This window comes from Phocoena sinus, chromosome 4 (assembly GCF_008692025.1).
Source record: "Phocoena sinus isolate mPhoSin1 chromosome 4, mPhoSin1.pri, whole genome shotgun sequence".
In the NCBI taxonomy this organism is placed as follows: domain Eukaryota; kingdom Metazoa; phylum Chordata; class Mammalia; order Artiodactyla; family Phocoenidae; genus Phocoena; species Phocoena sinus.
The window spans coordinates 1,544,691-1,571,809 of NC_045766.1; the positions used below are offsets into that span (position 1 = coordinate 1,544,691).

General features: G+C 39.9%; 1 protein-coding gene across 1 annotated transcript in view; it reads right to left on the reverse strand.

Moving 5' to 3' along the window:
- RARB (retinoic acid receptor beta) overlaps positions 1 to 25,772 on the reverse strand; it is a 445,419-nt gene extending 419,647 nt beyond the window's left edge. The window contains exon 1 of the mRNA XM_032629585.1: positions 25,356 to 25,772. Within this exon, the coding sequence (XP_032485476.1) occupies positions 25,356 to 25,533 (178 nt within the window). The 5' untranslated portion in view covers positions 25,534 to 25,772. The remainder of the gene's footprint in view (positions 1 to 25,355) is intronic.
- Positions 25,773 to 27,119: the final 1,347 nt, after the last annotated feature.

Below are 27,119 nucleotides of genomic sequence, written 5' to 3' on the forward strand. Positions count from 1 at the left end.
CATGTTGAACTTAAAATATCGTTTCCCTTCTGGCCTCCAAAGTTTCTGCTGAAAAGTCAGCTGATAATCTTAATAAGGGAGTTGCCTTGTATATAACTAATTGCTTTCCATTTGCTGCTTTTAATATTCTCTCTTTATCTTTAAGTTTTGCCCTTTTAATTACAGTGTGTCTTGGTCCTCTTTGGGTTGATCCTTACTGGGACTCTTTGTGTTTCATGGACCTGGATGTCTGTTTCCTTTCCCAGGTTAGGGGTGTTTTCAAATATTATTTCTTTAAATAAGTTACCTGTCCCTTTTCTCTCTCTCTTATCCTGGGACCCCTATAATGTGAATGTCAGTATTCTTGATTTGTCTCCAACTGTCCTCATTTTTAAAAATTCTTTTTTCTTTTTTCTGTTCAGTGTGGGTGATTTCCACTACTCTGTCTTCCAGTTTGCTAATGTGTTCTTCTGTATCTCTAATCTACTGTTGCTTCCCTCTAGTATACTTTTCGTTTGTTATTATATTCTTCAACTCTGTTTGGTTCTTCTTTATATTTTCTAACTCTTTTGTAAACTTCTCACTGTTTTCATCCATTCTTCTCCCTAGTTTCTTGAGTTACCTCTATGATCATTAACTTTAAATATTTATTGGGTAGATTGCTTATCTCCACTTTGCTTAGTTCTTCTTCTGGGGTTTTATTTTCTTCCTTAATTTGGAACATATACCTCTGCTGCCTCATTTTACTTAATTCTCTGTCTTTTCCCTGTTTTTATTTCTATGTATTAGGTAGGTTGGTTACATTTCTCAATACTGGAGAAGTGGCCTTTTGTAGAGGATGCAGCCCAGCAGTGCACTCCCTTCTTGTCACCTGAGCTATATGCTCTGGGGGTGTCCCTGACATGGGCTGTGTGGGTCCTTTTGCTGTGGTGGGGCTGACTACTGTGGGCATGCTAGTATGCAGGGCCGTCCCTTAGCCTGTTTGGTTGCCAGGCCCTGCCTCGTGCGGTGGCTGCTGGCTGCTGGTGGGCAAGACCTTGTCCTGGGTCTGGTGGCAACCTACTGGTGGTTGGGGCCAGGTCACAGGGTAGCTGGCTGGGGAGCTGGGGGGTTAGAGTGTGTGGGTTTTCCCACTGTTGGGTGGGGCTTGGTCCCAGCGTGGCTGGCTGCTTGGCTTTGAGTGTCCTGAGGCTGATGTTGACTGGCTGGTGGTGGGGTAAGTCTCCATTTACAGGTTAGAGGGAGGATTCCAAAATGAAGCTCACCAGTGTCCTTGTGCAGTAGAAGGCACTCCCAAAAATGCCTGCCTTCAGGATCTGTGTCCCCAGCAGGAGTCCCTGTTGCCTCCTGCCTCTCTGGGAGATTCTCCAAGATCAGCAAGTGGGTCTGACCCAGGCTCCTTTCAAATTTATGCCTCTGCACTGGGACTCAGCATGTGGGATTTTGCATGTGCCCTTTTAGACTGGAGTCTGTATCCCACAGCCCTCCAGGTCTCTTGTATGCCAGCCCCCTGACCTTCAAAGCCAGACATTCTAGTGACTCATCTTCTCACAGTGCAGGACCCCAGCACTGAGGAGCCGATTTGGGGCTCAGACCCCTTGATCCTCGGAGAGAATCTCTGAAATTGTAATCATCCTCTTTTTTTGCTAGTCTTCAGGTGTTCTCATCAAGAGCTGCTCTATAAGTACTTGCAATTTTGATTGTGCCCATGGAGGAAGGTGAGCTCAGGGTCTTCCTACTCCACCATCTTGGCTGCTCCTCCTACTTGTAATTTTAATTTAGATTTAACATCCATTTTTTTTATCCTGGGAATGAAACTATAATTTTACAGTAAGTCAATTGTATAATACACATTCCACTAAACTGAAATTCACTACGAAGTTAAATTTTTAATGCACCCTTGGTTCCATAAAAAGCATTTTAAACTCACTGATTCTGATAACGTGCTAAGAAAATGCCTGGGAATTGGGTAAAGATGGAGAGAGCAGTAATAGAAATGAGATTTGATGGATTTATCTGGGATAAACTCAGAAACTAAGAAACTCAGAAACTACATATGATATTAAGGATAACCAAGCTAATGCCACAACTACTTTTTTTAAATGTTTAAATATGTTTGAATCATATTAAGAAATATTACTTTAGCGTGTTACTACTGAAACCCACCTAACCAAATCCAGTGACATTGATACCTATTCCCTTAGCCCATGAATAACTATAACAAAGCTTTTTACCAATTACTGTGTCAGAAATTGAGCATATAAGACCCTGTATACTTTTAAGTGATCTGATTTCAAGAATAAGGCCTGTGTTGGTGAGGAATTAGCAGACTCCAAAGAAATAAATATCTGCAGGTGAATCTATGGAAAAGAAATTCCCACATCAAGAGCTATAGGGAGAACAGTGAACAGTTTATATGACTTGATTTCATGGGAACCATAGAGACTTTTGTACCAAGAAATATCCCTCATCTTCCAAATACTGACTGATGTTAAACACGTTCTTTTAGAGTCACATTTTAATCTTTCTGTTTAAAACTTTTGTTCTGTTAAAATAAAATATCCACGGGAGGTATAAGATAGTAAGCCATATTAATCATTTGCCTTTTACTATAAATTAGTTTCCTTTTCCACCACACCTTTGCTGAGAATGAAATGCTGACAAGCAATTATAATTGAGTTAATTGAAACATACAAAAGCACAATCAGTTCGTGGTTTGATGGAATGGAGAAGTGATTTCTAAAGTTTCTAGGTCTTAATGTTTCTATCTTTTTACTCCAGAGCAAACAGATTTATTTTTGCTTTAAAGTTAAAATTTAAAAGACTTCTTACTATACTGGAACAATCTTTGAAGAACACTCAAGGGAAACTGGTTTCCATTCTATGAGAAATTTTCTTTGGATTAGGAAGAATGTAAAATCAAGGGTTTAGGAGAAGTTGGGATCAGTGGAAAATAGAGACATACAACTAAGCCAAAAGGGTCACGGTCAAAAGAGGGTTAATGGAACAAGTGCTATAATGTTTTCCCATTACTTAGGATGTGAGGTACCACATGAGGCCCCCATTCCTGTACTTCAAAGTTTTCTTTTGCATATTTATTCAGGTAAATGGCAAATGAAGCTTTCCACTTTATCACTTTCTTCGCTAACATGACCTGAAGCAATATTTATTAAAAGGCTTTTTCTGGAAGGTAAGTTTCAGGAGAAACTGTCTCTTTGTTTCATTCACAGATGTATATTCTAAGTACCTAGAAGACTGCCTGGCACACAGTAGGTGCTCAATAAGTGTTTGTGTACAATGCACCAGGCACCCAGTCAATTACTTTACTCTCCACATTCACTAAGACCCGGTCTAGAGACGCATGTGTTTCTCAGTGGGGGCTACTGGCATTTTGAGCAGAATGATTGTGTGTGTGTGGGGGGGGGTAGAGGATTGTCTGGTGCAATACAGATGTTGAACATCCTTGGCTGGTACCCATTAGTTGCCAGTGGCAGCCCTCAGTTATAAACGACAAACCAAAAAATTCCTACGTACTTCCAAATGCTTTCTGGGGAAGAGTTCTACCCCTTAGTTGAGAACCACTGATAAGAAAATCGATGGGTAGGGACTTATCTGGTGGTCCAGTGGATAAGACTCCACGCTCCCAATGCAGGGGCCCTGGGTTTGATCCCTGGTCAAGGAACTAAATCCCACATGCGTGCTGCAACTAAGAGTTAGCATGCTGCAGCTAAAAAAAAAAAAAAAAGATTCCCCCATGCCACAACTAAAGATCCCACATGCCGCAAGAAAGATCCTGAGTGATGCAACTAAGACCTGGTGCAACCAAATAAATAAATAAATATTTTTAAAAAATAGATTGGTAAAGAGAGTTACTAAATATTAAATTACTAAAAAGCATAATAGGTTATTTATAAAAAAATTATTAATTCTTACTACAGGCATATGAAAAGTTCACTTTTAGTGTCTATGTGGTATTTTATTGAGCAGATATATCTTATTTTCAATAATTTCTCTTTCATTAATAAGGGAAAATATTTACATTATTTTCAGACTTCATTATTTTCAGAAGCTCACATTCCTTTTGGCCTAACTTTGCCTAGAAGTGTTATGTTCATTGAATAGAACACAGTTTCAATGATTTCTTGTGAGAAGTAAACTTTCACTAGTAATTATATCCTGTAGTCTACCTGTAAATATAATATAGATTAACCTTGGAGTAACCCCTTTCCTTACCTTCAAAAAAGGGCAAAATTGGATCGAGACTGGTTGTCAGTGCAGAACTTCTGCACGTCATTTCATTCTTGAAAATTTATCCAAAGAAAGTAATTTTTTTTTAATGGGGAAAAAAATTCCTTGGATGTAAAAGTTGTTTAGTATTTTCTGCACTGGTAGAAAAAATAAAAACCATCTACATGCATATGATGGTTTACCTCTACTTTTAAAATATTACACAGAAATTAAAATGATAATTATGAAGGACACATTATAATAGTAAAAGAAAAAAATTCTTGTAGAAAGAATTTTAAGTGCTTTATATAACATAAAGTGAACTGAAAGAAAACAGAAAACTGTTTGAAGAAAGTAGAGTTGGATGAGAGAAAGAAAACATGATGCAGAGGTATGTTTGGAAAATGTTCATTGTAAATCCTGTATTTCAAGCAGACTACAAAGGTACTCTAAGCCTTCCAGGATCCAATGCAAAAAGGGAGATGTGATCATCAAATGGGTCTCCATGGCCGTAAGATAAAAAACTTTTTTTTCTCACTAGGAACATTATTTGGGCTGTACAAACCAGAAAACATATTTCCCTGGGATGGCTCATAAAGGAACACCGTGGAATAGAGCAAGCGCTATTCCTCAGCGACACCCAACAGAGCAACAAACAACACCATCCTTTTGTAAAGAAAATCAGAGACCATAATTAAAAATCGTTTTTGCAACACAACAACAAAAAAACAAACAACCCAATTGAAAACATGGATAGAAGACCTAAATAGACATTTCTCCAAAGAAGACATACAGACGGCCGATAGACATATGCAAAGATGCTCAACATCACTAATTACTAGAGAAACGCAAATCAAAACTACAGTGAGGTATCACCTCACACCAGTTAGAATGGGCGTCATTAAAATATCTACAAATAACAAATGCTGGAGAGGGTGTGGAGAAAAGGGAACCCTCTTGCACTGTTGGTGGGAATGTAAGTTGGTGCAGCCACTATTGAGAACAGTATGGAGGTTCCTCAGAAAACTAAAAATAGAACTAACATAGGATCCAGCAATCCCATTCCTGGGCATATATCCAGACAAAACTATAATTCAAAAAGATATGTGCACCCCTACATTCATAGCAGCACTATTCACAATAGCCAAGACATGGGAACAACCTAAATGTCCTTTGACAGATGAATGGATAAAGAAGATGTGTTACATACATACAATGGAATACTACTCAGCCATAAAAAGAAGGAAATAACGCCATTTGCAGCAACATGGATGCAACTAGAGATTATCGTACTAAGTGAAGTAAGTCAGAAAGAGAAAGACAAATACCTTACGACATCACTATATGTGGAATTGAAAATATGACACAAATGAAACTATCTACGAAACAGAAACAGATTCACAGACATAGAGAACAGACTGGTGGTTGCCAAGGGGAAGGGGGTTTGGGGAGGGATGGAGTGGGAGGTTGGGGTGAGCAGATGTAAGCTTTTATAGAGAGAATGGATACACAACAAGGTCCTACTATACAGCACAGGGAACTATATTCAATATCCGGAAAAGAATATGAAAAACAATGTATATATATATGTGTAACTGAATCACTTTGTTGTACAGCAGTAATTAACACAACACTGTAAATCAACTATACTTCAATAAAAGAATTGATTTTGGGGCTTCCCTGGTGGCGCAGTGGTTGAGAGTCCACCTGCCGATGCAGGGGACACAGGTTCGTGCCCCGGTCCGGGATGACCCCACATGCCGCGGAGCGGCTGGGCCCGTGAGGCATGACCGCTGGGCCTGTGCGTCTGGAGCCTGTGCTCCGCAACGGGGGAGGCCACAACAGTGAGAGGCCCGCATATCGCAAAGAAAAAAAAAAAAAAGAATTGATTTTGCTTTATAATTATATAAAATTATGTATGCATATGGGCTAAGACCAAAATAAAAGTGAGGAAAATAACTATAGTTTAATTTTCTAGAGTTATATTTAGATAAATTACATTCTGATACATTCTGATGTCTCAATATTGGGACATTTATGAACTATTTCTATTCTATAAATGCATTCATTAAAGTAAATTGCAGGCTATTGTACCTAATAATAAACATGAGAAAATAATCTAAGTCATAATGGCTAATATCTAACTATATTTATTGTAAAACTAGTCCCTGAAAACATAGCTTACTCCATAAAATCATTGACCAATAGTTTTTAAACAATCACATTGATTTCTACCAATCAAAATCTTTTAAAAAGGTGGCCGGAAATCTGGAGAATAATTAGCTTATGAGGAGCCCCAAGAGGCTACAGTGCTTCACTTGTTTGGTCTATAAGTTATTTTACTATGAGAGGTTATTCAGTTGTACTTAAAGCATCATAAGAAAACCTTTTCTAATTCGTGTTCTGATATTTACCAAGTCATTGGGCAAAGATACTACCTTTACGTTCCATAAGCTCCAAAGATGAAGAATTATGTAAATATTAGATTTGGAGCATTCAAAGTTCACCGTCATTCCTGCTCTTCCAGAATAACTGCTGTGACTCTGTAGTGTGTCAACACTCAATCTCTTTCCCTAAGAGACTCCACATTCTCCCCCCACCTTCTTTTTCTCCACATCCCCTCCCTTCCTTGCCTGCTTTACATTAAAGGAAAACCTATACATCAGCAAATTCACAGGATTCCTTGACCATGCAATCAGAGACAACATGGGAAACTTTTTCCCCAAAGATTTAATTTGTCGTCAAAGTGCACTACTGCGCCTTGTTACCCTGGATTATAAATATTTTAATCTCCACTGAGAGACTGTAATTTAGGAACACAGAATTCCTGGTTCAGGAGGTATGGTTTCAAGTCCTTGCATAGATGGTATAAACTTAGTTAAAGTGTCTTCCTAATGCAAGTTACTTAGTTACTGCTCAGCTTTAGTTACTGTAACACGATCCAGAAAAGTGGTTTAAAAGCTCAATATGGATCTTTTCCTTTATTCCCCCATGCGCTTTGGAATAAAAATTCATAGTCATCCATTTTTGGATTCTTTCCTTCACTCAACAAAATCAGGGAGAATCTCCCTGGTAAAAGGCATCATCCAAGTGAATTTGGCAGCAATGTAGGTCTTACCCTCAACAAGCTGACAATTTCATGGGAGGGAATAAATGTTTAAACCACTGACCACATTATAAGGGTAAACAACCAAAAATCTTCATTAGAGACATAAAACTCATGTGGTGAGAGTCCAGAGGAAGTAAAGATGAATTCTGAGGGGAATTTTCATTGAAAAGAGGAGAGTATTATCCCACAAGCAATGTCTGGGTATTTATTACCATGTTGGCACCAACACTGTGAGTGTCAGAGTCTATATGAGAAACAAGACTGTCTGGCGCTTTTCAAATTCTCCCCTGACTCATTCACTGGACTAAAATGCCCCTTTAACTCATGAGAGAGACGTAAAAGTTACGCTATGGTATCAAATACGTGCCCACAACCTCCCAGTAACCTAACACTTACAGAATTCGTCTCCTCTGCTGTAAGCTCGGATGTGGGGAGAGAAGAAGACGGGGCCGGGGTGGGGGGGGGGGGGAGGAGGGAGGGGATGGACAAGAACCCCAACACAAGTCCACGCAAACCAAGCAGTTGTCTCCAGGGAATTAACTGATTCTGACTCAATGTATCACATGTTTCTGAACCGGATGTTTGTTTGTTTGTTTGTTTTTTTCACGGCACATCTGGCAACATCGTAAAAACTCCACGTCCCAAGTGATTAGGCAGGAAACACTTCTGTAAATTATTTATAACTATTACTGATGTGAGCTCATTCTGAGCAGCCAGTGACAAAAGTAGCCAAGGACAAAGGAAAAAAAAAAGCCTAGGGGTGGGGATAAGGTCCTTTTCACTTTGAGATGCTTCTCATGAAGGGCCATCATTTATCATCTGAAGCTAGAAAATGGCCGTCATTAACAGATTGGAATTAATTAAGCATACTTCAAGGAATCACCCGGCAGTCTCTTTTTCATTTGCCTTTTAAAGAAACGCATTCCTTAGTTGAGCAGTTGAAGCTTTCCGTGAAAAAATGTGGCACACTCTGACCTCAGAGAGAACTTGCCAGTTAAACATCTCCTGCTGTGCTATGTAATGCAAGACCCATAATAAGATTAGGAAACACTTCATATTTCCCGCCCCCCCAAAAAACCACCACCACTGACACTTTGTAGCAAATATCAGTACCTTGATGACCACACAAAAGAAGGCAATATCATTTGGAAACATAAAGCATCTCCTCCTGCTGTGTTTTAGTTGAATGTGTGGGTCTGGGGGATGGTATTGGAAGGGGAGGGCAAGGGGGTGTGGGAGTATATGTATTGATTATCCCTTCCTTGATCCAAAGAAAATTAATCCAACTGAGGGAAACACAGCCATAAATCCATTTGCTTCTGCTGAAGTAGTTTTTCTTCCATGAAGAAGAGTCTTAGTTCCAGATACTATTATTTTCCATTTCCACTTTTTCTTTAAGTTCTTCATACTCCTCCTCTTCCCCCAACCCCCTTGCTTCCCTATCAATCAACTGACCTACAATGAGGGAGAAACTGAGCCTGACTGAGGCTCCATGCAATGGACCTTCCACACAAGCTTCCGTTCAGTCCTCACGCTGGGCCTACTTCCTGGCGGATAAGATGGGCAGAGCCATGCCAAGAGAACAGTGAGAGGAGAGGGGATTTAGCCGAGAGTTCCACAGCTGGGTCCCAGCGGAGGTTTTTCTGGCTCCAAAGTCTACACTTTTAACTATGTTGCTCTACATTTTTCTATAACCTGGTGTCTGCTGGCACTGACTCAAAATTAGTCCGTGAGGGAAAATCCTGTTCCTTTGGCTCCTTGGGTCTTTGTCAGGAGAGTATAACCTCAAATTCATGGCTTCTCCAGGCTTACAAAAATCCTTGGCGGAAGAAAATACTTTTTACGGAGAATTGCCTGAAGGCTATGAAGACCATTTTTTTCTTTAATCTTGACACGCTAATACTTATTTTTGGATTAAGTTCAGATTGAGAGAGATCTATATGTACCTGGAGACTTTGGTTGGGACCCCCGCAGGGACCCGCTTTCACAGATTGAACTTTGGAATGATTAATTTGGCCTGCACTGAGGGATGTTATTAAAAACACAAACACACATAAACAGTCAGATTTGCTGTCTCGTTGGCCTGAGCTGGTGGTACCGTTGTGCGTGTTCTCTGGGTGGCTGGGTAACTTCATGTTACGAACCTATCAGCCATGTGACTGTGTGGACGGTCTTCTTGGGACAGGCTTTTAGGTCATCTGGGCAACACTGATTATCTGCCTTGTAGGATGCACTTTAATGCACTGGCCTCAAATTGGTTTCAACCCATTTCCCTCATACTTATTTTCTCTTTCCCCAAAAGTACTCCTTTACAATTCTAAAAAGTGCTGTGTATGCTTTTTTGTAAGTTATAAAATTTATTTTCCTCAATGAAATAGGACATACGTAAATAAATTAATTAAAAATACCTCACATTTGCTGTTGAAAAAATAAGATAACATTTATAGTTTCTCACGTAGGTGATAATTATGATTTTATAAGATTCTATAAGACAGCAAGGCTGATAACAATTACAGTATATCTGGAGTCTACCTCTTTGGAAATTCTACCACTGCTGAGTTAGGATCTTAAATGAAAAGTTACTATTTTTCGAAATGCAAATGTCCCTGTGAAGGGTTAATTCCTTGGAAATGGAATCAGGCATGAATATCTTTAATGTGATACTCAGCTCTGGGAGGAAAAGGATGATAATTTAGGTGGGAGATTTGTTTCAGTTGAGTACAACTGAAGTAGCTCAATAGAAGGTCTCCTTTCTTTTATTTTAATTAATTCCACAAGTTGTCATTTAATGCATTCATTCACACAACCAGCATTTAGTGGGTACTTACTATGTGTCAAGGACTTAGCAGTGAGGATATAATAGTAAGCGAGACAGTCCTGACCCTGAATAAAGTTAAAGAAAACATCACAGGTAATCCCATGACCAGCAATAAATACTATAAATATGCTCCCTAGACTCTGTCCTGAACTCACATAGATACCTCCATACATATACAATATATACCTGTTTAAAAGTAGAATAATACTTAAAACAATTCTATTAAGTCTGTAACTTGTCTTCCCCATTGAACATTTTCATGTCAATATATTAATTTCTCCATCAACATTTAAAAGGGCTGCTTATTATTTTTATTCTCTCTGTATTTTAATGTAACTTTTTATTAGCCATGAAGATTGTACCAGTTTTTTTTTAAATTATAAACAAGTCTGTGCTAATATCTGTGTTCTCCCAAGCACACTGAAACATTTATTTCTTATGAATAAATTCACAGCAGCAAAAACGCAAAGCCATTGGTATGAATATTTTAAGGCTCTTGTCATTTACTGCAAAATTATTCCATAGAAAAGATATATCAATTTTCATTCTCACCATCAAGGCCGTATATAAGTATTCATTTCCCTATAGCCTGAGTAACAAAGGGAATCTTTCTTTTAAGTCTTTGCCTTCTCATAACAAGAAATAAAATCTTAATTTGCATTTCTTTAAAAATTTGCATTCATACAATTACTTTGAAGACTGAAAATTTAAAAATATTATTATTGGCCATTTGCCTTTTTTGGTAACATGAACATGTGAATTTTCTGCTCAAGGCGATTGCCATTTTTCTTCACTTTTCCTTTCTCCTGTCTGTTTCTAACACATGATGGATATAGTCATAGCTTTTATCTTTTTAATGTACAGTTAACAATTACAAAAATAAATGTAACATATGTGTATTGTATAAAGCATATTAGTAAAATGAATATTTAGGAATTGGAACTCTATCACTTCAGTTGCATCCACCACGTGGTCCTTGCCTACCCCGTCCACCTGCCTATCCCATTTAACACCAGGAGAAATCTGTTATCTTGAATTTGGTCTTTATTATTCTCTTGATTTTTTTAATGTACAGTTTTATTACAAACATATAGTTTTTCTAAACAATGTTTCTTTTAGATTTATAGAAATGTTAGCATCCTGTATGTAGCCTTGAAGAATTTGCTTTTTTTTTTTTTCGGTACGCGGGCCTCTCACTATCGTGGCCTCTCCCGTTGTGGAGCACAGGCTCTGGACGCGCAGGCTCAGCGGCCATGGCTCACATGGCTCCACGGCATGTGGGATCTTCCTGGACCGGGGCACGAACCCGTGTCTCCTGCATCGGCAGGCGGACCCTCAACCACTGTGCCACCAGGGAAGCCCGAAGAATTTGCCTTTTTACTTAATATTATGTTTCTACGATCTATCCGTGTTGTTGCCTATAACTTCATTTTCATTGATGAAAACTACTGAATTAGTGAAATATGCATTTGTCTGCTCATAGATATTTGGGTATCCAATTTTTACAATTTATGAACAGTGCTACAATGACCATTCTTAAACATGAATCCTGGTATTTCTGTTAAAGAGCTTCTCTAGGATAGTACCTAGAGACAAATTACTTGGTCATAGGAAATCTGAATATTACATTTTATAGGATAGCACTAAGCCATTTTCAAGATAATTACACTAATTCAGACTCTCCCCAGCAACATATCTCAGAGTATCTGTTGATTGACATTCTACCTAACACTTGGTATTGTCATCACACTTCTTAATTTTTGCAACTTAAAGGATATAAAATCACCTTGCAAGATGGTCTTGATTTGCATTTTCTTAATTACCAATGTGAGACTGATATGGGTCATTTGAATTTTTTTTTAGTAAAAATGAAGTTTACTGACTATGCCTGGTTTGGATTATTTGTCCTTTTCTTTCGATGTACGAGGTCTTTCCATATTCTTTGTATATTCTGTTTCTGCTGGTTGTGTTTGCAACTGGAGTGCTGGATCCCCAGCAACAAGCCTTGTCTTTTCCATTCCTCCACAGCACTTCTCTGTTTGCCCACTTCTGGACACACTTCTCTGTTTTCCATTCTCAAAAAAAAGGTGACAGGTGCTAAAGAGATGTTAACCTTTGCAGCCGTATTTATTTAATGTATATTTACTTAAACCTACCAGGGGAATTCAGAATTGAACAAGACAATATTAATAGTGGTACATGCATACTTTGTTACTTGGCTTTGGTTCTGGAATAAGACTTCTTGTGAAGAAGAAATGAAAGACAAGTACTGGAATTGCCTCTAGGAGGTCAGGGCAGGGGTCAGGGATGGTGTGAAGTCCCTTCATGTCTCAAAGATTGCCATCAGAACCCAAGGAAATCCCTGTTTTGTCAAATATTCCATCAAGCCATTCTGATAAAAGAGGTTTACTAAGTATGGGAAGGGTAACTTCCTTTTTAAGCATGCGGTCATCATGACGTGCTATACTTGTGTAAAATGTCAAGATTAATTTTTTTCTTTAGGTATCTTATGTTGGATTGGTCAACTTCATAACCATTAAGCAAGTAACATTAGAGTAACTTGGTATTAACAGAAGCAAAACCATCACGGTTGAGAAATGTATGTTATTATCAACATCACAGAAATTAAATCAAGCATTATTAGAGATTGTTTATAGACACAGAGTCACCTGCAGAGCCTGCAGCCCCTGGAGGAGAGGAGGGCTCAGCCTTCAACCTCAGATGCACATGCGTTTCTCAGATGTGAACTCTTTGTGATAAATACACATTACTCCACAGGCCATGGTTACTCATGAGAAAGAGTCTTTTCCCATACCCAAACTCAAGACCACCTCCTGGAGAATTCTGAAATTTAAAGGAAACTCTTGGCAAGGTATAAACTCTGTGAAGTGAAAAGTTCCGTATGCCTAATATAGATTGTAAAGAATATGGAGAAGTACATGTGTATGTGAAAAAAACCTTTGCATTTAGGAAGCAATTCTTAGAATGACAGTTGATGACATGACCGTCCAGTGACAACGAAGGATTTTGCTTATAAGTGGACAGATTCTGATTGCAGAGCACAGGTAAGGATAACGACTGTTATTATTTACTGAGTTTTTACTGTTCTAGCACTGTTATAAGTAGTTTACGTGTTATCAGTTGATGACAATCTCATCGTATCCCTTTGAAGGAACTGTTACTATCCTGATTTTACAGACCAGGAAGCTGAAACACAGGTTAAAAAACCTGTTCAAGGACACAGATGGGGTCTGGAAATAACAAACTCTCTAGCTCCATTTCTACTACTCTCCTGTACCATCCCCCCAATTATCTGCATTAATACCATTTTTAGTTCAACAAGATGAACCTTTCCTAATCCATAGTTTTGTCTTCGACTGTTGCCCCTAGAGGTAAGGGGAAGTCTCTGAACAGTACACAGTGTGATATGCGATTCACCACAAAGTAATGGCTACATAACTTACTGCTGTCATCAGTACCCACAGGGCACTGTCCTTGTCCCCAAAATACCCAGCTTATGGGCATTGGGCAAAAATCTTAACATTAAATTAAGAAGATGCATTCTCATTGGAAAGTGGTCATTCCCATCAAACAGTACAATGGCTTTATTTAGATTTTGGCAACAAACTGAAACAAAAAAACCTCTATATGTACAGATTTTCATATTATTAAATTTGACTCATCTTATGACACAGAAAGACAGAGACCCAGGTACCCACTTCACTGAAGGCAAAGTTTACCAGGAAAGAGTTTTGTGAGGTTTGGAAGCCTTAAGTAAAGCTTACATGTGATGCAGCTTTAGGTGGTCTCAAAACAATTTAGAAAGGTTTTTGGCTACAAGAAACTAAAAAAATCTCAGATGTGGAGAACGAATAGAGGTAGATGTACAGAGTACAGAACTAATTGTATGACAAAACTAGCTCCAACGATATAAAAGGAGTGTATTATTGAAGGAAGGGTGCCAGGGGCTGGACGGGAAGTCACTCAAATTTTCCTGTTCAAAGAGGGAGAAGCCACTAAGAATTCCAGAAGTTTAGACAAAGTCAATTAGATTTACAGCTCACAAATCCTGAAGAGAGACTGCCAGACAGCCAACAAAGTGCTGTTCAAGATAATAAAGAACCAATCATGATAATGATAAGATCACTGCTACCAGAAGCCTCCCAATGACTGGAACTTGAAATATGGTCTTGAAATAAGAATGACTTTTCTGGAGACTCTCACAGACTCCAATATGACCATGATGGACAGAGTTTTGAGGGAAAGGCTTTAAAAGTAAGAGCAAAATGAATATTAAGGAAGACTCATGGGGGTTACAAAAGAGGGTGTGGGTTTGGCATCCGAAGAAAAGACCAAAAGAGAGCAAAAAGCCATAGAGAGAAATTCATTGAAAACATTGTGCCTCAAGACCATGGACTTGTAGCTGCCAGCATCAAGAGAGATTGGCTATGAAGGGAAAAAAAAAAATACTTGCCTAAAATAGTATTCATTAGTTCAAGTCAATGGAGCCATATAATGCAGGAAAAGAAAGTCATTGTGAGGATAAAATTATGAGAAAGTAGCTGAATTACTAGACATTTTTAGAGGGGGGGGAATCAAAAGCATAGTTTTTCCTTCTTCGGTGGTAGGAAGGCACAGTTAGGGTTCCCAGTAATTTCCTACGGCCGCCATAACAAAGCGCCGTAAACAGTTCTGGAGGCTAGAAGTCCAAAATCAAGGTGACAGCAGGGTTGCTTCCTTCTGAAGGCTGTAAGGGAGAATCTCTTCCATGCCTTCCTCTGAGCTTCTGGTGGTTTATTGGCAATATATATATTTTTTTAATTGAAAAAAAAAGATAAGTCAATTTTGTTGCTTAGTAGGTTTGAGCTCTGGTTTCTTTATATTCTGGGCTTTGTAATAAGAGGAAAATATAAAGTGTCCTTGGGGTCTAGAGAGACTTACACAGATGTTTATTTTTATTTATTAATTTTTACAATAAATTTATTTATTTTATTAATTTATTTTTGGCTGCGTTGGGTTTTCGTTACTGCACACACGGGCTTTCTCTAGTTGCGGCGAGCGGAGGCTGCTCTTCCTTGCGGTGCACAGGCTTCTCATTGCGGTGGCTTCTCTTGCTGCCGAGCACGGGCTCTAGGCACGCGGGCTTCAGTAATTGGGGCTCAGTAGTTGTGGCTCGTGGGCTCTAGAGCACAGGCTCAGTAGTTGTGGCGCACGGGCTTAGCTGCTCCGCGGCATGTGGGATCTTCCTGGACCAGGGCTTAAACCCGTGTCCCCTGCATTGGCAGGCGGATTCTTAACCACTGCGCCACCAGGGAAGTCCCTACACAGCTGTTTATATCACTTCTAATAAATGTAATTTTGCAAAAATTCTGAGGGGTAATAAGTTTCAGGTTGATAGAATCCAACTGTTACAATAAAAAAAGACCATAATGAACTTAAAAGTTGGCTTTCCTTGTTTATTTAGCAGTTCTATCTTCCTTTTTATTGAAAAATATATAATTAGTCAATGAAAACTATATGGGATAAAAATCTATGTAAAGAAATAGGAATAAATGTTATTTTCTGAGAAAAGAAACAGAGATTGCCTTGCACAAGTTTGTGAGTTGGCCACATTTGACACACTCAAATCCGCTATTATGCTGTCTCTCCAGATGATCCACTTATGTATTTAAAAAATATCTGGGTGGCTATATTTTAGTCATGCAGCATGGTGGAAAGAACAAAACATTCTCTTGTACATGTGGAATTTATAAGCCAAAGAGAAAGCTAAACTTTCAAGAAATAGCCACATTTCAACTGTAAAGTTAGAACTGTGACTGTTTTAAAAAGGTAAGCTCCATAGGGTGCTAGGTTATAGTAGGGAAATTTGATTTCTTCATGGAGATAGAAGAAGGAAAATGGACGGAATGTGCTATTTGGGCTGAAACGTAAGGGCATTTTACATTTTGGTGTTCCTTATCTTGTGCCAGCATAACTCCAAAATTCCCAAACTTCTCCCTGTATCTTTGTCTCTGTGTCCACATTTCCCCTCATTGTAGGACATTGTCATATTGGATTAGGATCCAGCCTAATGACCTCATTTTAACTCCATCATCTGAAAGATCTTATTTCTAAGTAAAGTTACATTCAGTTCATAGATCCTGGGGGTTAGGAGTTCAACATCTTTTGGGAAGACACAATTCAACCCCTAACAGTCCCGTAAGTTTTTCCTGGTAAATCCTAAAATGATGTCTCATTGGAGATAGAACCTGACAGGACACACAAATGAGAACCAATTGCTCTGATGGGTTTACCCAGAAAACCATCAGAGAGACTCAGAAGTGCCAACTGCAATACCTAACACACGTGTGTTACGTAAATACTGGAAGAGTGAATTCATGAATAACAGTACATTTGAGTCCCTTCTGTACACCTTGGGGACTCTGGTTACACATCAGGAAACGGAAACAAAGGCTGGATGTTCCCTTGTCAACCCCACACACCATCCAAGATGGAAACTTAAAACACCTACCTTCTTTCCCTGGGTATTCCGCACATGGCTTTTCCCAGTGCCATGCCACTGTCCCATGCCTGGTACAATCACTGGATTTGGTTTTGCAAATCTTTCCCTGTCCATTGAACTAATAAAGTTCCTCCCTCTCCTCTCAACAGCTAGAACATTTACTTTCTAAGCAGTTTATTTGACATTGTCAGTTATTTTTCACTGATTCATTCATGGATTCATCCATCCATTCCGGTAATCTTCAACATTTTGGATGTAACGCTTCTTTTGGCAACATATAACACCTGCTTTACAATATCAAAATGAAAATCATAGATAATACAGCCCACCTACACATGTAGTTTGAAAGAAGATAATATAATGCCCTGATTGCAATATCAAGGGTGAATTCAAAGAAAATCATTTATAATAAAATAATAGTTATTTTAAAATTACATAAAAAAGTGGTAAGATGCTTGTCCCTCTGTGCAGAATTGCAATGAATGTTTTAACTGCAAATGCAGGTTGTTAAAAATGTGTGGTATTGGTGACCCAAATACCAAGAATAACACTGTCATCAGTGACACGATTTCCTGAAAAGTTGAAAGCCTCTTAGAAACACTTCCAAAACACCAAAGATGAACCTATTCTTGATTTACACAGCAATTATAGCCCTAAGTAAGATACATTAAAAGCATACAATATTTTGCATTTATATTTAAAGTGGAATTACAGTTTAGCTTCAGTTAATCATAATTTATTTTCGGGGGGGCTGATATGACTGGTGGGACACTCAGAAGTCATGAGGCTATCAGGGAATTCCTTATGATTTGCAATGACTGCACAGGGCCCATACCCCAACGCTTACAGTGCTGTCAATCATTGTGATATCCAGAAGCACATCCACAAATTTCTAAAATCCTCTACCAGCAAGAACCATTGATTCGGTCATTCCGCAGACCTTAAATGAGTTTCCACTGTGCGCCAGGCATTCATGTTAACAGTTGCACAGAGGAAGTAAAGCTATGAAAACAACTGAAGACAGCAGAATAGGACATGTATCACACACACACACAAAAAGTATGCACAGTAGGCTCATGGGTGGGAAGGGATATTAAAAGCTTTAAAAATTCAAGGTCTTCGAGGGCAAAGAGCAATCAGAGTTTTAGATCTAAATGATTTTCGGTGATATGACTACCCAGTAGGAGTGCAAGGTACAGTGTTCTAAAAATCTCTGCATCACCTTGATATCCACGGCTAACATGGGGTATGAAAATGAGACTGGCTTTGGTCAGAGCGAGAGGAGTTCAAACCCAGTCCTACAGTTTCGGTCGGAGCAAACTTAGAAAGTTGGTTACCTTAGTCTTTGTTTCTTTTCTTTTCCATTTGGCAGACAGAGGTAATACATGCAGCACACTAAATAAATGGCAGCTACTTTTAACACTTATTCTTACGGCAAAGTGAAAAAACAAGCGAGCTGACGCTACCACCTGGCTGGTACCATTGTCTGGTCTGGTGGTCTCAAACTCTTGGAGGTGGCCTGCAGCTCAATGACACAGTTAATTATAGTCTCTGTCTTTTTCCTACCTCTCTCTCTTTCCCTACTTCCTTGCCTCCATCCTTCCCTCCCTCTCTCTCTCCCTCCTTTCCTTCCCCTCTCTTTCCCACTTAAAATACCAAGAACCATTCAAATGTCAGAGGGAACAAAAGCAGAACAACAGAGAAACAAAGACAAAATAGGGAGTTGTATCAATTTAATGACATAGCATAAATCATCAGAGCTTCTGTGGGACCACCCAAACTCCATCCTTAAGATGGCCCAGAGGGCAGCCACCTGGTGGCAATTCTACCTGTCCTCGTGTCCATCTACATGGATGTGTATGGAGGTTAGTCTCCCATCACTCAAGGTCATCTGAATGGGTTTATCATCATTAGAAGCAAAATAACCCATCTGAAATGTGTAGGAGTTGTAGATTGATGAATTCATCAAGACAGAAATGTGCAACCCATGAAAGGTCTCACATCTCACGGCCAACTCAGAGCTGCTGTCATTCCAGTTTTCAGAGCTTCAATTTTCATGAGGTCAAAAATACTCTTTTTAAATGTCTTCATTTAATTTATTTGACAAATCTAAACTCTAAAGCATCCCTTTCTTTTCTCCATTCTTGGTCTTTCTTGGTATATATTCTTCCAAACATGTGCTCCCTAGAAATAATCATAGGGAGAAACTTAGAGGAAAGTTCAGTCCTGTTTTATGATCACCTCCATGGACTGAAAGCCTATTTTTCTATTCAAAAACACACTTCTTTTTTTAGATTCCATATATATGTGTTAGTATACGGTATTTGTTTATCTCTTTTTGACTTATTTCACTCTGTATGACAGACACTAGGTCCATCCACCTCACTACAAATAACTCAATTTCATTTCTTTTTATGGCTGAGTAATATTCCATTGTATATATGGGCCACGTCTTGGTTCTGATGAACCTAGTGGCAGGACAGGAATAAAGACGCAGATGTAAAGAATGGACTTGAGGACACAGGGAGGGGGAAGGGTAAGCTGGGATGAAGTGAGAGAGTGGCATGGACATATATACACTGCCAAATGTAAAACAGATAGCTAGTGGGAAGCAGCCGCATAGCACAGGGAGATCAGCTCGGTGCTTTGTGACCACCTAGAGGGGTGGGATAGGGAGGGCGGGAGGGAGGGGATATGGGATATATGTATGCATATAGCTGATTCACTTTGTTATACAGCAGAAACTAACACAGTATTGTAAAGCAATTATACTCCAAAAAAGATATTAAAAATAACAAAAACAAAAAACTACTTTCGAAAAAAGAAAAACCCCACACTTCTAGAGTAATGATTCTCCTTTGGGCACTGTAGTCAATTTGATGAACTTGAACAATAGTCTTTTTGTTTCTGATTCATGCTCACATATTCCTGATGCCCTTGGGGTAAAGTCCAACAAACAGAATGAACCCAGCTCCTCATTAGAACTAAGAGGATTACATGTTATACTCCATCAAAGTCTGGGGAAATTGTACAGACGTTGAGGAGATGACACAGAGATTTCTTTATTATTGGGGAAAAGAGGTACTTCACTGAAGTAATCAGTATCTCTGCCCCTTTAAGAAACGGTCTCTTAATATAATACACACATGGCCCTGGGCCTATGCAAAACACTAAAACTGTTCAATCATGCTAAAAGCTTAAACTGTTTCTAAAACATTCAGGTAAAGGCTTTTGACATCTCTAAGCCTCAGAACTTTAGAGAAACCAAATGACCAAAGGCAGATGAAATGGGCTAACCTGTTTTAATTGAGTTTACTCAAATCCCTAAGAAGTTTCTTTTAGTCCATTTTACCTTGTTTTTATTCGGCTTAAAAATCGTGAAGGATACATACATATGGACCATACTATTATGTTTGACATTCACTAAATACCAGCAATATATTAAGTCCCAGACATATTAAAATTAGATGTGATCCCTGTCCAATGGGGTCATTGTGCTTGTTTAAGGACAAATGTAACTCACGGTAGAACGAAGATAAGACTACAGCGCATAGGATGATGGATAATACAAATTAATGGGTTGTTTTAGTTATCATTAATCTGCATGCATTTAAAACAGGATCAACACCTCCGGGCCCATTTTCCTTCACACGCAATAAGAAATTCCAATCTGGCCACACACCCTGCTTTAGACAAGCTGTGTAAACAAGGCTCCTCTTACTTTAAGACAAGATATAGAAATAAGACCCATTTTATGCCCTGTCGTTGGTAATTCTGAGCTTCATAGTCTGTCTCTCTAGAAGGTTGGGATTTTCTGAAGCAAATACCCAATTCTGTGATTTTGACAGCACTTTCTGATCGGTAAAGAAGCAGGGGAAAGAGCTCTCATTTTAAGATGCTGGCGTTAAATGGCGATCATCTTGAGAGAGGCTCCGAAGCCAAAACTCTTAATATTTTCCAGCTTACAACAACCTATAAAAAAGCACATGTGCAGCCATAAGACAGAACAAGCAGCCATGAAAGGAGCATAAAGAGAGACAGGCGGACAGTGGTCCAACTTTCACAGCGAGCTCTGGAACATTAAATTTTGGGTGTTCCCTGGCACAGAGCATCAGGCGTCCTTCCTGTCGTGTTTGCTGGAGGTGACGAGCTTGCCGTCCACAGGAGACAGATGAGTGGAAACACTGCAGTGTCCACCCTCAACACCCCCTGATGAAAAATGATAGCTGCTCCCACAGTAGCTGGTGAAACCAGAGAGGTTGTGAGGTCCTATAAATGTCTTACATCTCCTAGGACTCCATGAACCACCATGGAAAAGACACCCGCAGTGCAGCTGGGGGATTATCTGAGGGGTTGAGTTGGCCCCCTTGCCCAACACATTGGGAAGGACACGCACTCTGGGATCCCAAGACCTGAGCTTGGGATTTGGCTCCAAATTAACTAGCTGCTTAAGCTCTTTACTTTCTCTAAGCCTCATGGGTAATTTTTCTTATTACTTATTTTAACTCTCTCTTTTATGTATTTCCTCATTTCTAAGCTTATAGAGATTCCACGATGTAAGAATTAAGTCATAATGCAAAGACAAGGGCATCCCACATGGAAGATGCTTCAAGTTCACCTCTCTCCTGCAAATATTTTTCTCCTTTCAGTTAGAAGGTTCTGGAGAACAGAATTTCTGAGACGTGGCTACAGTGGAATTCCCTCTGAGTTGTGCGTGGTCGCAAACGGTCATACCAATAGCCAAGTACTCCTTGCTGCAGGAGAGGAGGAATCACCACTGGCACAAACCAAGAGAGATGGGCTGTCTGCCTGCAAATGGCGTGGAGACCAGGAGAAAATCTGAGCTATAACATAGAGAATCATTGCCTGCTAGAGTTGAAAGGGCCCTCGAGATGCCCTGATTTCATCCCTTTGTAATACAGCCCTTCTAATTTATACCCCACTTTTATCCTGAAAAGATTTGAATATGATTGTTATCAAAGACTATTCTTTAAATAAAAATATTTTCTAGTTTATGGAAGAGAAATTCAGGGCAGTTGAATGACTGTAAACAAGATGTCGGGTCAAGGACTGTCTCACACGGGGATGTGTGTGCTGCAGGAAGACAGGGTTCCCGTTCTGGTCTAGGAACTGGCCAGGGTCTGGCTGCCCAGGGAGTCTGAAGTGGAGGGCAGAAGAGTAAGGAGCAGGTGTAACATCAGTAGCCGCTACGGAAATTGTCCTCACTTGCTTTTGAGGTAGAAGGTTCCGGAACCTATAAATAATACAGTGCTGAAAGAACCTTGCTATGAGGCAGGAGAATTTCTCTTCTGGTTGAGCTGCAGAGTCAAGGTGTGTACAGATTATGAAAGAAACGTCAGCAGATCCCATCACACAGGGACAAGACCCCATCGATGGAGTCGTCCCCACCATGTTTGTTCCCTTCGGATCCCCACGGTACCCAGCTTTCCACCCAAGCATGTGTTTTGCTAGTTGTCAAGATGATGAAATTCGGCTACCTCTCTAACCTCAGTATAAGAATAAAACTTCAAGTTTAATTTTAGCAAGAGAAAATCTGTACGTAACTTTTAGGACCTGACCCTTGTTTCCCAGTCTTTCTAAACCACAGGCTTTAACAAAGACAACTCCCTCTTGGAGGACCAACTAAAAGGCCACATAGTAACAGTGGCTTCTTTTAATGATCTTCTTTCACGTGCTTTGTCTCTGTAGTAAGAAATAATTAAACAAGGTATTAGCCAGAGTATGAAGTCAGCCAACTTTGGAGTTTCCAGCCTGAATTTTCTGTACTTTGTCCTTTTTCTGCCCCTTCTCCAGACACCCTCCAGTGATATCTTCCAAGTGTAGTTACTCAACACCCTCTCACCAAAGCCCTCAGAAAAAACCCCAGTAATTAATTATTTACCCTCTTTTTTTGAATTGCATACATTCTCCTTCTACAGGTTGAATTATATGAAATTGCCAATACTGACCAATTTTGATCTTGAAAAATAGCAGTTGCATAATGGGTCAACTTAGTAGCGACAGTATCTTGTACTTTACCAGTAATTGTGAAATGAAAAGAACAGCCTTGTGTTTATAGGTGACCTTCGGTACAATATAGCCCAGCTCCTTCAGGGTCAAAGGCATTAGAAGAGCTAACATCGCCTGTTACAGACAGAGCCTGATTAGATTTGGGATGATTTGATTCCTGTCCCAATGCTCTTATCTCCATAATAGGAGTCAGCAAACTTCTGCTGCAAAGAAAGAGATAGCAGATATTTTAGGATTTGTAGGCTATATGCTCTATCATTGTAGCATGAAAGGAACCATACACAGTATGTAAACAAATGAGTGTGGCTGAGTTCCAGTAAAACTTTATTTACAGAAACAGGTGGTGGGCTGGCTTTGCCCTGCAGGCTGTAGTTTGCCAAGCACTGCTCTATAGAATTCTTAGAATTCTAAAAATATCTGCAAACAGATGGGTGAGGGATTTGTATACTGAGAGCCTGATCAAGTGTTCAGGGATGCTCATCCAGCATAAAGATCTCACCCGCCCTTCCATTTACTATGCTCTGCATCCTCCTTTAAATCAGTAGCCAAAAAAGCCCAAAGTTGCTGGGATTTGCTGGCGGGCATCTAGGGGTTGCAGCCACCTAAGAATTCTCAATCTTTCAAGCAAGATTAGATCACCCAGGTTGGGACTAATACTCATGTCTTAACTCCTTGACTACATTTACAAAATATACTTCCAATCTGAGGATAGAAATATGTTAGAATGTGCTGTCCTTTAGGCTGGCTGAGCTACAGAATTAGCTCTTGGGGGAAATTTTAATAGCTTTAACAATCATTTAGTCAGGCTCATTCATGTGTTAGTTGAAAGTAACCTCATTATATCATTTGCACGTTGGGTGAATAGGGTTTGAATTGGCACCTGGGTCAACAAGATAGTTTGAATACAGGTTTTTTTTTCCATCTCTCCTGATAGCCAAGAAGCTACGTTGGCTACATCTACTTTCGATTTCAACTTGAGAAGCATGGGAAAATGTTATTAAGCAATTTAAAAGACTTTATTGGTCACATACTCAGGCCAGAAATGCAAAACACAGAAGGGAAGAATTATAATCAGGTCATTCCAAGAAGAAAAACAAATCACTAAATATCAGGCATGATAATACTGTGATTGCAATCAACATCCCTGCAGAGAGAGTCTGTCCATCTGTTTGTTCATCCCATCCATTCATCCGTCCATCTATCCGAATACCCAGGCATCCAGAAATCCATCTCCTACTCATTTTGAAGGCACTACACCAGGAGCTGAGGGATCCCAGTTAGGTGGAGCAAGCTCTCTGCTCCCAGTGAGCTAAGGAGGCAGGAGGAAGGAGAAAAGACCACAATACAGAAAAGTGAAGGGAGTAATTTAAAGGACAAGCTTCTAAGACCAAGCCAATATTTGGAGGAACACCTAAAAAAGCAGCAAACTGCGAGATAATCAGCAGGAAGAACTCTGAAGAGCTAGTGCCAAGTTATGAACCTGAAAGAACTTAGAGAAGATGCTGGGACTTCCCTGGTGGCGCAGTGGTTAAGAATCCGTCTGCCAATGCAGGGGACATGGGTTCAAGCCCAGGTCCGGGAAGATACCACATGCCGTGGAGCAACTAAGCCCGTGTGCCACAATTACTGAGCCTGCACTCTACAGCCTGTGAGCCACAGCTACTGAGCCCATGCGCCACAAGTACTGAAGCCTGTGTGCCGTAACTACTGAGGCTGCATGCTGCAACTACGGAAGCCCACACACCTAGAGCTTGTGCTCTGCAACAAGAAAAGCCACCGCAATAAGACCATGCACTGCAACAAAGAGAAGAGTAGCCCCTGCTCGCCACAACTAGAGAAAGCCCCCACACAGCAACGAAGACCCAATGCAGCCGAAAATAAAAATTAATTAATTAATTAATTAAAAATAAAAAAAGATGCTGCAGATGCCCTGATGCAGCATCCACATGCCTTTTACCTTCAGATGACAAACCAGGAAACCTGTTTCTACGAGGTGGAAGACGTGCTGGCTACCACAGCCTGTCCTTAAATAGGCAGAACTATTTTTTTTAAAAATCCCATAATATGGGGGCTTTCTATGAGTGAGTCATATCGGTCTTGAAGAATTCTAACTCGAAATACTTTTATCTTATAGTACCCAATATTTTAGAGAAGACTGGAGGTAGAAATGGCTGAAGGAGCCAAAAGTGTTCAACGACATTTAAAAAGCTTATGTGGTATGAACTGGTGGCAAAGATCCCTGGGAAGTTGAAAACAATTACAGATTCTATCTGTATCCAGGAAATGCATAAAGAGATTCAAAAGAAGACCTCACAACCAAAATCGATGTTAAACTCAGGATTATCATTAGTGATTTTTATAGTAACATCTAATTCATTGCTCATGTTATTTATCAAGTGGACAATTTCTTCAGGTGTATTGGTCACACTTCCTGATTAATATTTGTGTTTACATTTTATCTAATAGAACAAATTACCAATGTGGTTTTGAACGGACCAAATTCTCAAATTCACCATTTATCTGGTTTCAAATTACCTTTCTGCTGATAGAACCAAAGGTACAGTTCTAGACCAAGAGAAACTGGCACCCAACGAAATGAGAACTCACCCAGGATATGAACCATTGTGTTTTCTCAGATCCATTAAGCCAATCAAGCAAGAGAAAAGAGAGAAGATTCAAATGGTACTTACTTGCAGGTGATGGGGTGCTACATCCACTCGGCGGAGGATGGCTGTGGAGGCCATGCGGGGGAGGCAGGGAGAGTCCGCCAATGACCGGTGGGAAGAGTAGTGGGTAGGGTGCGGCGGGATAGTGAGTCATGTGCCCGTTCACTGCTGGGACGTGACATGCGTGGCTACTGGTGGTCATGTTTTGGGCTTCACAGAATGAAAGGTGCTCTGGGGCAGGAACACATCACTCCAGGCCTTGCACCAAAGTGGGGTAGGTCAGTTCAGAGAGAGAGTGGAGTCTGAGCTGTGTTCTGCGCCAAAGGCAAGGCGGCTCATCAGATGCCCTTGCTTCTTCCCAGCCTGGTTTTTCCACCTCTCATTTTGCTGTGCTGATGACAGGAGGGGTGGCTTTTTTGTTCAGCTTCTCAGTTGAAGGCTGGGAAATGCTACCACTTTAAAAGTCCAGAGCTGCTAATCCTGTAAGAAAAAAATATACACACATATATCTCACAGGACAAAAAATATTTTCTTCTTTATCAAGTTATTATCTGAAAAATCTCTAATATTAATCTGGGACTCCTAATTCCCAGTTGTTCCCCTACACTCACTACCTTAATTTTCTTAAATTCTCACATTCTAATATAGAATAAAACTTCTACACAATTTCAAAATAACCCTGTCTGATTAAGTAACACCCCTCCCCCAACCCTGTCATTCCCCGTATCCCCGTATTCCTCCCCCACTTCACTTTTCTCCAGGCACTTAACTGCATCCATTACACATGGGAGTGTTTGTTTATTTCCATCTCCCCCATTAGAATGTGCTCACCAGGAGGGCACAGGTTTTCTCTGTTTTGTAAACAGCTATGTTTTAAGCTCCTATAAGAGTACCTAACAGGCAATAGAATCTCAATAAATATTTGTTGAATGAATGAATGAATGAAATTTGTTTCTTGCTCCTTTTAGAGAAATTTATTGTTTAATGTTGTCCTAACCTATGTGCTTACAAGACTTTGGACCTTCCAACTTCAGATTTTATGCAGCTGTTTGGAATGACCCACTCAACAAGATAAATATAATTGTGAGGGAAAATTATACCTAATGAGAGGTAGGGAAGAGACACAGCCATTAAAGATCAGTGGAATACTTTATATCAGCTCCTTACTGTCAAACAGTATGCCCCCTTCTTGTGAGAGCAACATCCATCCTTTGGTTTCCGTTCAATCATCCATACATCCATCAAATCCTAACATGTCATTGTGTCCAGGTGCTGATATAGGGCACTGGAGGTACACAGTGTGGGACAATGCTACTGTGGTTCCTGCCCTCATGAAGTTTCTAGCTTTAACAGCTAACTGGGGTCATATTGTTAAGGAGGGTTCAATTGCCCTGTTGCCCAGGAAGGACATTCCAGGGATACTCAGCACTTAGAATTCCTTGACACTGAAATAGATTCTAGGGTAGGCTGACAGTGGACCAATATTCACTAAAATTCCCAAACTCTGGTGCTCACTGAATGGCAAGCCCTGAATGTCAACCCATCTGGCATGAAACAAGAACAAGATCTCAGGGCCAGCATAGAGTGGTGGTTAAGAGCATGATACCAGAGCCAGACTGCCTAGATGCAAATCATGTTTCCGCCCCCTTGGGCAATTATCTTACCCCTCAATAGTTTTTATCGTAAAATCGGGATAATAGTAGAATTTATTTCAGACGGGTGTTGTGAGGATTAAATGAGATAATGAGGTAATACCAAGAGAAGAACAGTGCCTGGTACAGAGTAAAT